Source organism: Pollicipes pollicipes, unplaced genomic scaffold, assembly GCF_011947565.3.
Source record: "Pollicipes pollicipes isolate AB1234 unplaced genomic scaffold, Ppol_2.1 Scaffold_3087;HRSCAF=3621_pilon_pilon_pilon, whole genome shotgun sequence".
NCBI classification, from domain to species: Eukaryota; Metazoa; Arthropoda; class Thecostraca; order Pollicipedomorpha; family Pollicipedidae; genus Pollicipes; species Pollicipes pollicipes.
Window position 1 is genome coordinate 26,387,989 of NW_023596225.1, and position 14,575 is coordinate 26,402,563.

General features: G+C 51.0%; 1 protein-coding gene across 1 annotated transcript; it reads right to left on the reverse strand.

Moving 5' to 3' along the window:
* Nucleotides 1-758: 758 nt before the first annotated feature.
* Nucleotides 759-9,700, reverse strand: LOC119089756 (solute carrier family 25 member 35). The gene is made up of 5 exons (XM_037212568.1): nt 9,637-9,700; nt 3,764-3,987; nt 3,008-3,223; nt 2,328-2,442; nt 759-1,991 (listed from the first exon to the last, which is right to left on the reverse strand). Exons 2-5 carry the CDS (start codon nt 3,914-3,916, stop codon nt 1,777-1,779), a joined length of 699 nt encoding a protein of 232 aa, XP_037068463.1. The 5' UTR covers nt 3,917-3,987; nt 9,637-9,700; the 3' UTR covers nt 759-1,776.
* Between the last annotated feature and the right edge of the window lie 4,875 nt (nt 9,701-14,575).

The following is a 14,575-nucleotide window of genomic DNA, read 5'->3' on the forward strand; positions in this document are numbered from 1 at the left end:
GGGGAAGGGGGGGGGGGGGGCTGCCGGGGCGGAGTGACTGCGCAATCGACCTGAGCGGCTCGCGGCCGCATCTCCGTCTCGGCTGGAGACCTTGCCAATTATGTCGGTGATTGCAACGTCACACATGCGCAACGTTCGATACCGGACACCGGCTAATGTCGTGCGCGACCGTTGTCGGCTGGCCTCGAGCGGCGCCGTGTTCGTGAGCGCTCAAAGGAGCCCCGGTGTTCTTCCTGGGCATGACGCTACTTGACCGGTAAGAACGGATGTTGCGGGAGGAGGGCGAGGAGAGGCAGCGTCACAGCGACCGAGTTATTCCTTATCCGATTCATGACGTTTGAATTCCGGCGTAAAACGCTGATCCCGCTCGTTGCGTGCCTTTGATTTGTGGAGCGTTGCTTTCCTTGGAAGCGTTTTGAATTTGCATAGTAGCCGCGATGCGGAATGTCTTAATATGCCCGCAACGAAGTGGAAATCACCGCTCCAACATATACTCTAGATTCCTTCTGGGGTACACATTATTTGTGTTTGTCTTTCAACCATTATCCACCACGCCTTTAAACATGCTTAATCTTATGAGAGCAGATACAAAGCTGGCTGTCAAAGTTAAGACAACTAAGCAAAATAAACATCTGGCTTCTAAGCCGGTGGACTAAGCCGGTGGAGATTCGATACAACGCAAAACCTTCTCACGTCACTGGTTCAACTGCAACGCTCATACCACGTTGTTACACAATGTATTGCGTCACAACACGAACTATTGCACATAAATCAGTTCCCGACGTTGGAGTAAACGAGACCCTCGTCCTGGATTCCTTTGCACCATGTGCAGCAGCGTGCAGCACGACTACGACAGGACGACGCTCGCCCCATTAGTCGCGTTTCGGGTCCAGTATCGACCGACGGACCCACATCCATGCGCGGTTTACTGCGGGAACACGGACGTCACTCAGTTGTTCTTCCAGCTGCCCGCAGGTGCGTGCGTCACGCGGAACCCGATCAATTCCCTTCAAGGTTCGGCTATTGATCCGCGACAAAAGCTGCGTGCTTGCGTCGATCGCGGCGGGGTTAAGCCTCGATGCAGAATTACTACTGACGAAGCCATGGTGACTCACTTCGTGGTCACTTCACATTTCCTCGTAATCGCCGAGTAATATGAACGTTTAGCCATCTGCGTAGGCATATCTACGTTTATCCGCGGTTAGTTACGTCCGCGGCATCTAGGGTTTCGATACGCATTCCCAAATATGTTCCTATGGCGACAACGACGATGGATGTCCCGGAGGTGGCATAACGGCAAAGCCAATATCACTAGCATGAAACTGAGGCGGCAGATATTTGCACGAGCCATCACAAGTGTAGCTAGCTCGGCAGATCCGGGCCCAACCATCCGAGCATGATATGCAAACCGCCTCATACCACACAACGCACACGTATAGCTGCCTGCAGTGAGCGCACATCTGCCAACCGAGCCATCGCCGGCACCGAACTCGCTGCCACCAGAAGACGGCGGACGCGGCAACCCTTGCCTTCTGCGACACTCATCACACATTGCCTGACATGCTTCATTCGCAAGTAAATTTCTTAAGTGGGAGGACAAAAGAAATCCACATAAATGTAAATGCATTCGTTACCCTGCCGAAAGCACACCAAAATAGGGCTAAAAATACACTACACCCTACAGGTCCGTGTCCCTGGTCCGCTACCGAAGTATAATCCCGAAGTGGGGTTAAGCGCGCGCGGCGCCCGGCCGTGACTGCGGGCTCGACAGACTGCTCAGACTCCGTCTGCGGTCGGCGCCCGCTCGTACCGCCGGTACAGAGTCTTCAAGTGGGTCCAGAAGCACATGTTGAGCACGGAGTGCGGCCCGACCCGCAGCCAGTTGGCCGTCACGCCCTTGTAGAAGCCGCGCGGTCCCTCCGAGCGTAGGATCTTGAGCACGCAGTCGCCGTAGCCGCGATACTGCAGGCCGCGGCCCGACGCGTCCACGCCTGTTCCCGGGACAGCGAAGCACGCGACGTTATACGCAGCGTTTTTTTTTTTTAGAGCGATGGTACCACTGCTGTCACCGCGAGGGCGGCGCGGGTACAGGGCGGAGACTTACGCGGACCGCTCTGGTCAGTGACGACGCGGACTCATCATGGTTTCGGGGACAATGTGGCTCAATCGGGTGTAGCTCAATAGCGTTCGCGTTGCAACGGTGCGGTGAAGCGTTCGAACCTTACTCCTGGACCTCATCGTTCCCGCGGAATTCAGCGTGACGGATTTCGTCGCTGAATAAACCACACTGTCGAACGCGTCGTAAAACCGCAACAGCAACGACTCACCTTGATTGTACAGCCGGGTTGCGATGACGTCGAACGGCGTCATCAGGATGACGACGGCGCCGCCACACAACATACTGGCGGCCAGGCTGGCGAGGAGGCTGCCCGCCGGCAGCACCTGGCAGCGAGCCGCCAACGAGCGTCAGCCGCAAGCCGAGTGCGCCGAGCCGCAACGGCACCGAAATACAGCACGTGCAACGATCTCAGACAGCTAGAAGACAGTGGTGTAGTGGCGATCGCTGCCTTCCATTCCGGATACTGAGCTGAGCAGTCATCCGCCAGTCTGTGCCCTCGCCATGGTCCCGTTTCCTGAGATCCAAACCCACCCGTCGAGTTTGTCTCATTGGTATGACACCAAACGCGATGTTTGATCGACAGCGACTTGTACCGACCATGCAGCTCACAGACGGTATGCCTGGCTGCGAGATGCCTGGATGTGCTTCATCTCCACATCCTCGCCCCAGCCTGCTCTGGATAGTTGATTGTAAATCCACACTCGCTACGCCGACGTCCCCCCCCCCCCCCCCCCACTTCCGCGACGATGCCGTCGTTAGGGTTACGTTTCGGCGCACACCACCGCTACCACCAACAGGGTCACATTCCCTCCCGCCAGCCGTCGCTGGGCGCGCAGACGCCCAGCCGGCAGGGGTCCCGACTCCGGTCGGTTCGACGGTCAGCCGCACCTGGGCGCGCTCGATGTACTCGAGCGAGGCGGAGAAGGTGGTGAGCTGCGCTGCCGAGCCGATCATGACGCGCGGCAGCGAGGAGAGGCTGCCGCGCCACAGGCCACGCAGACCGTGACGCGCGTGCACGCCGCGCAGTGCCGACACCAGACCCGCATGCTGGTGCTGGTGTCCCACCCCGATCGTCTGGCTCTGTGTTTGGACGTGCACTTTCACCTGGTACAGCACAGAATGGTCAGATAGGCCATGAAGGGGACTTGGAGCACACAAATATTGTGAAAGTAATGCAGGAAGTATGCATTTCAGCCTCATATTCAGTGACTATTTGTTTAGTGTAACATAGTAGATATCTAGAGCATAGAAATGCTGGTGTTACCCTTCTTACTGCAATCAGATGCATAACCAATTGTTTGAAATCATGACAGGCCCCATTGCACCTTAAAAAGCTTCATAATCAATGTCATTTGCTACCAAATCTCCACCTTGGAAAGCTTCATGATCAATGTCATTTGCTGCCAAATCTAACAGAAGCTAAGGCTTATTGCCCACTGACTGCTATTAAAAAATAAATTACAGCATTTCACCCTTTATAACTGAGTAACTGCACACTATTCAAGATGGAACCACTACCTGCATGTCAGTAATGTGAGCAGCCATTGAGAACAGTAAACACTTTCAGATGTCCGTAAATAATCCTAATTTATATTAAGCTAAACATGTGCAAGACATAGAACAAGGCACCAACTCAAAAATTACCATGTAAAGTGGACTTGCAGCATACGTTCCCAAAGCACCAGCAAGAGCTCCTCCACATACATACTTCACTGGATCAACAGCATTCTTTGTTCTCATAACACCAGAGTCTTCAAGCATGTGAAATGTGCCTAGCCTTATACCATTCATTACCATTTGGTATGCAAGTGCAGGGACAAGCCCTTGTTGCAGAGACAGAATACCATCCGAGTGGCCAATGGCATATGCTGCATGAAAAACATTTCTATAGTAGACTGTGTATTTCCCTGCTTGTTTCAACTCTCCTTGTAACTGCATTCTTGTCTTAATGACATCTAGGGGATTGGTGAAAAAGCCTGCACAGCAGGCTCCTAAGCCCCCAATGACGAACTCCATGGTTCTCAGGTGATAGGGCTTTTTTTTACTTGGGTACCTGTATTGCCGACGGTGGGGAGAGCTACGCTGGCTGCAGGGTTCCTGTACTGCCGTGATGGAGAAATGCTGTCAGGTATCAGCCGACGTAGTGACGTCACTGAAAATGGGTTTCCATCGATGGGGGTTCTTTTGGGCCAGCTGAAGGCTACAAGGCATTTGCTAGCGATATGATGTCACTGGTATTCGACTGGATGTGTGACGTCACTGGTTGTGAGGCTTTAGGGATCTTTTGGGTGTAATGAATGCCGTAAAGCATCACCTGACGATATGTCGTCGCTGGCATTCAATGAAACATCAGGCGCAACAGGCCTTATTCCATCTTTACCTTTCGTACCTGTCTGCTGCAAGCATTTGCGTGTCGAATAAAAGCTTGACCGAATCACCTGAATGCGTGACGTCACTAATCATCACTTGATACGAGTGCACTTAGGCCCCACGGCCGCGGTGTATCATGTTCCGTGAAATATCACCAGGTATCGTGACGTCACTGATATTCGACTAAATATTGGTCGCAACAGGTCATGCTTCATTTTTACCTTCGTACCTGTCTACTCAAGCACTGGCGTGATGAATAAAAGCTACCAAATCACGTGAGTGCGTGACGTCACTGGTCATGCATTTTTATGGATCTTTGGGGGCCAACTGAGAGCCGTAAAGCATGACCTAATGATGTGACGTCACTGGCATTCGACTGTGTGTGATGTCACTTGTGATCAGATTTTACGGCCTCTTTTGGGCCGACGAAAGGTCATACGACATTAACTGAAGATGTGACGCCACTGGTAACCGAATAAAATTCAGGCGGGACAGGCCATGCTTCATCTTTACCTTTGGTACCTGTCCATTGCAAGCATTTGAATGCTGAAGGAAGGCTCTGCCGAACTACCTGAGTGTGTAACGTCACTAACCATTAATTTATATAGACTGCTTTGAACCTACCGTAAGCCACACCACATCAGCTGACCATATGACGTCACCGGTTTTCGTCTAGATGTCATGCGCAACAGGCCATGCTCTATCTTCGCCTTTCGTACCTGTTCACTGCAAGCATTCGCGCGCTATATCGAGGTGGTGCCGAACCATCTGAGTGCGTGACGTCGCTGGTCATGAGTTCATACAGGCTCACTTGGGCACCCCAATGCAACAAAGCATCATATCCTGTGAAGCATCGCGGGATGATATGACGTCACTGGTATTCGACTCAACATCAAGCGCAACAGGCCATGTTCCATCTTTACCTTTCGTACCTGCCTACTGCAAGCATTCGCGTGTTATATGACGTCAATGGTCAAGAGCTCTTACGGGCTCTTTTCAACCCCCTATATGGTATAATGCTTCAGCTGACGATATGATGTCACTGGTGTTCGACTTAACATCAGGCACAACATGTCATGTTCCATCTTTGCCTTTCGCACCTGTTAAAGTATCGGCGAGCCTAATGATGGCTCTGTCGAATCACCTGAGTGCGTCGTCATGAGTTTTTACAGGCTATTGTTGACCGAGTGAAAGCCATAAGGCATCATCTAACGATGTGTCGTCACTGGTAATCCACTAAGTGTGTGACGCCATTGGTCATGAGTTTTCCCGGGCCTTTTTCGGCCGACTTAAGACCATTAGGCATCAGGCAACGATATGGCGTCATTGGTATTCAATTAAGCATCAGGTACAATATGTCAAGTTTCATCTTTACCTTCAGCACCTATCTACTGCAAGTATTCGCGCGCCACATAAAGGCTCTGCCCAATCACCTGAGCGTGTGGTGTGACTGGTTATGAGTTTACGCGGGTTTACTCGGGCTGACTGAAGGACATCAAGCATCATCTGGCGATGTGACGTCACTGGTATTCAACTTAACACCAGGCGCGACAGGCCATGTTCGTCTTTATCTTCCGTACCTGTCTATTGTAAGCATTGACATGCTTAAGGAAAGCTCTGTGAAATCTCCTGAGTGTGTAATGTCACTGGTCATGAGTCCTTTGTGGGCCGCTTTTTTGTACCTATAGGGTACAAGACATCAGTTGACGATATGACGTCACTGGTGTTTGACTTAATCTCAGGCGCAACAGGCCATGTTCCATCTTTGCCTTTCGCACCTCTATGCTGCAAGTATTCGCGCGCTACATAAAGGCTCTGCCGAATCACCTGAGCATGTGGTGTAACTGGTCATGAGTTTACGCGGGCTTACTCGGACTGACGGAAGGACATCAAGCATCACCTGACCATATGACGTCACTGATATTCGGGCTGTGGCCCAGACTTATGACCGCTAGGCGGCGCCCTTGATTATTATTTAGCCATCAGGGCCTTCCGGACCGTAGCTGCTCAGGGGCGCATCCTGTGATGTCGGGCGGAATAGCTTTGCATATACGTCGGTTTGTGGGCTGGGATCACCTTTGTTTTGTGTTTACGTTTGTTCAAAATTTTAGTCGTTGAAACAGCCCGTTGCGTTTGAAGCTGCTACTTAATGGTGCGCACAATAAAATTAGTGTGCTTAACTATGGTGCATCTCCCGCCTCTGCTGCGGAATTTCGTAGCCATAGGTGGCCAAGTGACCTCCTACCAACTGATGATCAGTGACGTCACGTACTCAGGTGATTCGGCGGAGCCTTCATATAGCACGCGAATATTTGCAGCAGCCAGGTACGAAAGGCAAATATGGAACATGACCTGTTGCGCCTGATGTTTAGTCGAGCACCAGTAACGTCATGCCGTCAGCCGATGCATTACAACCTATAATGGGTTCAAAAGAGCCCATAAAAACTCGTGACCAGTGACGTCACAAACTCAGGAGATTCGACGGAGCCTTTATTCAGCACGTCAATACCTTTAATAGACAGGTACGAAAGGTAAAGAAAGTACGTGGCATGTTGGACCTGATGTTAAGTCGAATAACAGTGACGACATATCATCCTGTGATGCTTCACGGGAGGTGTTGCTTTGTGGCCTTGGGCGGCCCAAGTGAATCCGTATAAACTCATGACCAGCGACGTCACCCACTCAGATGATTCGTCTGGAGTTTAGTCGATTACCAGTGACGTCATATCGTCAGCTGATGCTTGATGTCCTTCAGTCAGCCCGAGTAAACCTGCACAAACTCATGACCAGTTACACCACACGCTCAGGCGAATCGACAGAGCCTTTTTGTAGCGCACGAATACCTGCAGTAGGCAGATGCGAAAGGTAAAGATGAAACATGGCTTATTGCAATTGATGTTAATTCGAATACAAGTGACGCCATAACGTTATCTGATGCCTAATGCCTGAACTCGGCCAAAAAAGGCCCGTAAAAGCTCATGACCAGTGACGTCACACACTCAGTGGACTACCAGTGAAGTCATTTCGTTAGCTGATGCCTTATGGCTTTCGCTCAGCCAAAAATAGTCGTAAAAATTCATGACCAGTGACGTCGCACACTCAGGTGACTCGGCAGAGCCATCATTTAACGCACCAATACTTTACAGGTACGAAAGGCAAAGATGGAACATGACCTGTTACGCCTCATGTTAAGTCAAACACCATTGGCATCACGTCGTCAACTGATGCATTTTTCCCTATAGAGGGTTCCAAGGAGCCAGAAAAAACTCATGACCAGTAACGTTACACACCCAGGAGACTCGACAGAGCCTTCATTCAGCACGTCAGTACTTGTAATAGACGGGTACGAAAGGTAAAGATAGAACATGGCCTGTCGCGCCTGATGTTAAGTCGGACATCAGTGACGTCATATCGTCAGCTGATACATTATACCGTTTGGGGGTACAAAAGGTCCCGTAAAAAGCTCTTGACCAGTGACGCTACTTACTCAGGAGACTCGACAGAGCCTTCATTCAGCACGCCAATACTTCCAAGAGACAGGTACGAAAGGTAAAGATGGAACATGGCCTGTCGCGCCTGGAGTATAGTCGAATACCAGTGACGTCATATCGTCAGCTGATGCTTGATGTCCTTCGGTCAGCCAGAGTAAACCCGCGTAAACTCATGACTAGTTACACCACACGCTCAGGTAATTCGGCAGAGCCCCTATGTGTCGCGCGAATACTTGCAGTAGATAGGTGCGAAAGGTACAGACGAAACATGGCTTAGATAGAGCATGGCCTGTTGCGCATGATGTCTAGTCGAGACCTAGTGTCATCATATCGTCAGCTGATGCCTTGTGGCCTATAGTAGGTTCAGAAGAGTATACAAATTAATGGTCAGTGACGTACACACTCAGGTAATTTGGCAGAGCCTTCCACGGCAATGCTTGCAATGGACAGGTACCAAAGATAAAGGTGGAACATGGCCTGTCGCGCCCGAAGTTCATTCGAATACCAGTGACGTCACATCGTCAGTCAGTGCCGTATGACCTTTCGTCGGCCCAAAAGAGGCCGTAAAATCTCATGACCAGCGACACGCACGGTCGAATGCCAGTGACGTCACATCGCTAGCTGATGCTTTATGGCCTTCAGTTGGCCGCAAAAAATCCGCCAATACTTGCAGCAGACATGTACGAAAGGTATAAATGGAGCATGACCTGTTGGCTGATGTTCAGCCAAATACCAGTGACGTCATATCGCCAGCTGATGCCTTACGGCATTTCGTCGGTCCTAGAGGACACGTGGAAACCCACGACCATTGACGTCTTACAATCGGTCGTATAGCAGTGACGTCGTTAACTGACACCTTGTGGTCTTCAGTTGGCCGAAAAGCACCGGTGAAACTCGTGACCAGTGACGTCACACACTCAGGTGGTTCGGCAGCTTTCATCCAGCACGCCAATGCTTGCAGTAGTCAGGTACAAAGGTAAAAATAAAGCACGGCCTGTTGCGCTCAGTATTTATTCGAATACCAGTGACGTCACGCTATCCGGTGATACTTCGTAGACCATGACACACCGTGGTCGTGGGGCCTAAGTGCACCCGTATGAAGTGATGATTAGGGACGTCACACATTGAGGTGATTCGGTCAAACCTTTATGCGGCACGCAAATGCTTGCAGCAGTCAGGTACGAAAAGTAAAGATGGAACGAGGCCGGTCGCGCCTGATGTTTAATCGAATACCAGTGACGACACATGGCCAGCTGATGCATTACGGCATTCGGTGGACCCAAAAGAGCCTTACAAACTCACGACCCGTGACGTCACATACCCAGCCGAATACCAGTGACATCATGTCACATTCAAAAGCCTTATGGCCTTCAGTCGGCCCGAAAGGACCCCCATCCCGATCGATGCAAAACCATTTTCAGTGACGTCACAATGTCAGCCGATGCCTCACAGCTTTTCCCCCGGACGACAATACTCGAAACCCTGCAGCTAGCGTAGCTCTTCCCTCCGTCGGCCATACAGGTACCAAAGTAAAAAATTACCGGTGATAGCACCTGTTCTCAGTAAAGCATATTTTCTGTTGTAATAAAATAATCAGAGTCAAGTGGCCAGCACCAGGAAGAAACCAGCCACAGTCCTAACACAAGCTGCCGTCACCAATCTCAGGGTAATGGCAGATCGGACATCGGGCGCAGAAAACCCGCGACGACGCTGCTGAAAACTCCAGTTCTTCAAACGCAAATCCACAATGACCAAGCCTGGCGTGCGCTGTAGTTGCATGATTTGCGCCATTCATGTGTTTAGTATTTTCTCGTCAACAGCTGATAAATAGAGCAAGAAGCTGACGAATATTATTGCTTTCGTCAGTTTCTGCCAATGCTTGAACTAGTTAAACCATCTTTTCTTTTAAATTTTCAATCAGTTGTGAATAAATTATTATTATCTCTGGTATGAAGACAAATTATAAATCTGCTGATGTCTATATACACTGCAATAAAGAAGAAATCGACCAGAGCATTGGATCTTTTGGTGCCCTAAAAGCTTATCTTCTCTATTACTTTCAGGCAATTCCGGTGGTGTGGGGTTTTAAGGTTGTAAGCTGTTTCATTTATTGCGTGATGTAATTTTGGGTGGCTGTGTCGACCACTCATGAATGCATTTTCGCGAAAGAGGAGTGATCTTTAGATTGCCTGACTTTTCACTCATCTAGATTTGGGCCGGAGCTGGTGAAAGAGCCGATGTTGGTAAGTAAACCGTCCACATTGTGGGGCGTATGCCATTGATAGCTTAGGCCGGCAATCACATCGTTTGGGCCAAGGTATGCGCTTTGTGCAGCTGGATTTAATACGTGCAGTTAGCTGCGCTTCCATGGTGTGATTGGATCTCCTTTTACGTCGATAAAACCCTTTTGCAAAGTTTCAAATTATTGTTTTTTATCTAATTTTTGAAGCATGGTGAAATGGGTCTCATTAGTCAGGCATGGGTATGAGGATGTCACTTAATACTTTTGTGAAGGCTTCAGCCCTTCAAATTTTCATGTGGTGCTACTGTTGGTTTGTGCATCAGTTTGGTATGAAATGTTGCATGAATTAAGGAAAACATTGGTACATCACAATGTGCCCATTCTTATGTCCATAGTTGATATCCATGACTATCCTGATCAGGTGAATGGTCATTTCACAAATAGTGCATTGACCAAACATTGTTATTACTATCTGTGGAGGTGAGCTGACCAAACTTGCTGGGAAAACATTTTTGGTGGCTGTTGGTTTGTCGGCAATTATGATGGAGTGAAGCATTCAAATTGATTCTCCAGCCTGTATGCGTAATTTGTAGGCTAGACAGGAGCACCATCTTAGGCCAGATATGCTACTTATTGTTGAAGCTTATTTTTTGGTAATACCATCATGCATGTCACTGTCTTCAGTGATGAAAGAGAAAAGATGGCAGAAGTTGCCCTTTGCTTTCTTCAGTTGACAATCCTAGCCCCCGCACAGTGCGACACAAGCGTAATCACCCACACCTCAGGACTGGGGCTGTCTACCGGCTGGTTGAGGCCGAGTGGCCGGAGCTGGCACTGCTGCGTTGGCCGTGCTGGGCCGGTTTGAAACATCGGTGCCGGCATCGAGGTGATGCCGGTCCGGACTGACAGACAGGGAAACGCGTCCAGAGAGGGTCGGATCATGAAGAGTAAAGGATAATGCGCCGTCATGTTGCACACAATATATGATCGATGTGGCTCGGTTCGACTTCATCACTTGACAGCAGCAAACATCTGCCTAGTTATGGTAGTCAATGTGCCATTAGCGGCTAAACAACAGCTATACTAGCAACCGTTCTGTGGTAGGCATATCACTCATATCACTACGCAACATTAACGGTGCAGCAAAGCTATGGAGACACACAGTTCTCACACGACGCACAATGTCACACACACAACAACACTCGTTATCGCCACCTATTGGCGACCCATGGGACGAGGTGTTGACCCCGTGCCGCTACACCATCCCCTCCCCAGACATATCACAATCGGAGGGTGACATATCGAACGCCGTAACGCACTGGGGGAACCACTTCGCGGCCATAGCGCGTACGGACGGCCGAACGGGCTGGGTGCTCAGTACCGTCCTCATTTGGCGGGGAGCACTGGGGATCATTGCGCGGCGGCGACTGGCGTCCAAGGAGATCCGGACGCATCTCGCCCCGCGTAGGCACGCGATGGGTAGCGTCTTGAGTTTGCCGCTCTGGCGACGGAGCAGCAGCAGCCTTCAGGCCATCTACAGGAACTGCGTTTGCAGCCGACGGGCGAGCTGGCCCGGCGGCTGCAAGCTGACCCGGCGAGCTCTCGTAGATCGGTAGTGGATCCAGAAAAGCTGGCTTGATGCGGTCGACAGAGACAACTTCCTCTTTGTCCTTGCGCCGGATGGTCACTGTTTTCGATGACCGCCTGCACACGTGGAATGGGCTGTCGTAGGGCGGCTCTAGCGGTGTGGGTGAGGCGTCTCTCCGGACGACAACCTGAGCGCAGTCCGAGAGTTCTTCGGGAATGAAAGCGTTCGTCGATGGCTGCTGGCGTGGCTGCACCGAGCGAAGTTGCCGCATGGCTTGCCGGAGGAGGTCGACGTACGACGCCGGGTCCAGCGGTACCTTGCAGGGTTGGTGACTGAGGAACTCCCCTGGGAGCCGGAGTGTCGTACCGTACACGAGCTCCGCAGACGTGCAACCCAGGTCCTCTTTTAGAGCTGAACGCACGCCTAGCAAAACCAGTGGTAGGAGACCGATCCAACGAGTGGCCGCATCTGCCGCCCGCAGAGCTGTGTTCAGCTGTCGGTGGAACCTCCCCACCATGCCGTTACCGTGCGGGTGGTAGCTGGTGGTGCGATGCCTAGCGCAGCCAAGAAGCGCCAACAGGTGCTGCCACAGGCCGGACTTGAGCTGGGCGCCGCGGTCAGTGGTGACCTGTGCCGGCACTTCAAACCGAGCCACCCAGCCGGCGACGAAGGCGTGGGCGATCGTGACCGCCCGGATGTCCACCACAGGGATGGCTTCCACCCAGCAGGTGAAACGGTCGATGCACGTAATAATGCACGTGGCTTGACATGGTACCTTTGGCCTTGAGCATGTCTTGCTTAAATGGAGTCTGAAATTTTGGGCTCTTTAGTTTTCTTCCTTCTTGATCATGTTTTATTGAGGATCACACCAGGGGCAGCACCACAGATTTCGAGTTGGGGGGCAGGATTCTCTGAGGATATCAAGGACAAAGTAGGGCCTTCTCATAGTGGGGCTTGCTGCTCTGTGTTATATTGGAGGGGAGGACACCAAGTGCATGTACCCTCTTATAAAGCTACTACATGTACTATATTCAAGTAAACAAAAATGGACCGAAAAGAAATTCAAATTGGAGAGTCTTCTGGTTATCCAGCATGTCTCGCCACCTTTGCACTGTGGTTTTAGACGCATTCGTATGATGCACTCTTGCATTACGATACGTTGCAGTGCCTGTAACACGAAGAGACGAAACACCCACCGATGTGAGCCCTGAGTGCGAAAGTCCACCTACAGGAGTAAATATTTATTGGCCCGCTATCGGCGTTAGCGCCTCTCCGGGGATTATCAGAGCGGTTGGTGGGAGGATTAGGCTCCGCGATGTGTTGCCGCACCGCAGTTCTTGTGAAAACGGTGAACCCATCTATGTCCAATCTTTGTGTGCGCTTTCAACAATATGAAGCGTCCAAACAGGTGTGCATCGGTCGTCAACTGTCTCGTCTTAACTATTCAGTCGTTAAACGTTAGTTAGCTGATCCTGAGTATACCCGTTGATTTACCGTCTCATCATGAGAGCGCAGCGTGGTTGCTAGTGGCGCGGTGTTCGCGCTGGTCAGGCGATCGCTGACTTCGATTTCCAACGTTATGTCGAATGACGTCAAACGCTCGGTTTGCGTCAGTCGAAATCGTTTGGTGCCGACAATTGTTGCTGTCGTTCCTGCCGTTCCACGATATTCCCTGTTCGCACGCGCCGACGGATAATGCATTACCTGTAAGACACGTCACTCCGAAATGGGGTGAGGTTGTCGGAGGCGCTTGCCGGCCTTGGCTGAGCCATTGCCGGGCGATGTCTGTATCCACCACCGGATTATGGCTGAATGGTGTCCGTGGACAGAGCCTCGCGCCGATTACGAAATGCTCCGGTGGAGCAGTGCGTTGCATGTCGCTGGGCGATAATGCAGCTAGAATGTCCGGTATCGCCGCGGCAGCGGATTTGATGTGCTCAAATTGGTGCCAAGGCGATGGTCGCCGGCACATATAACTGAATCGTCCGCAGTAGCGGACTGTTTAACCCATTTGTACTCCGAGGCATCAGTCTAACTGTGTGTTAACACAACATTTAACACCAATATAAACACGTTGCAAAGAACCAGTCCTTGGTTTCTGCATGCATTATAACGCTGAAGTGTAGTTACCAATAAGTGCGGCCCCATAAAACCGCGACGGTTGGAAATTGGCGTGGGCATCTGGTATGGCTGGCTGCGGAAATCGTCCCGTCATTATGCCTATGCTCCAGTCTGCGCAGCTTTGTTTGGCTTGTAGTAGTCATTTGACGGAGACCGGAAGCGTTACGGAAAGTGGTGACAGCGTAACCATGGGTGGTCAGTCGCATCTCCAAACCGAAATCGACTGACCACTCTCTCTCAGCAGCGGCTGACGGTCATATGGACGGTGCGATTTTAGCAAACGCACTCTTTATGCACAGGAAAGATAGATGATTCGACGTGTGTGCATTGTTCCGAAGCTTTCGAAATGTAACAGGCCTCCTGCAGCTCTTGCCATCACGTATCGTGCCGCCTCTCGTGTTTATTGTCCTGAAAGCACTGCCATCTATCGGAGGAAACTCGAATCTTCCCTCCGACGGTTTCATTGTCATCTTCTGCCAAAATCGGTGGCTGGTGCGCACCGCATTGATTTTGTTGCACGCGGTAAATGGACCGTCGCAGCCGTGTAATGCGCGATGTGCTCGGCCATAAAATATGGCCGTAAAGGCGGAGATGCGCCGGGAGTGATGGCCGCCGCGCTACGGCGGCCGGGCCAGCATTTGTCT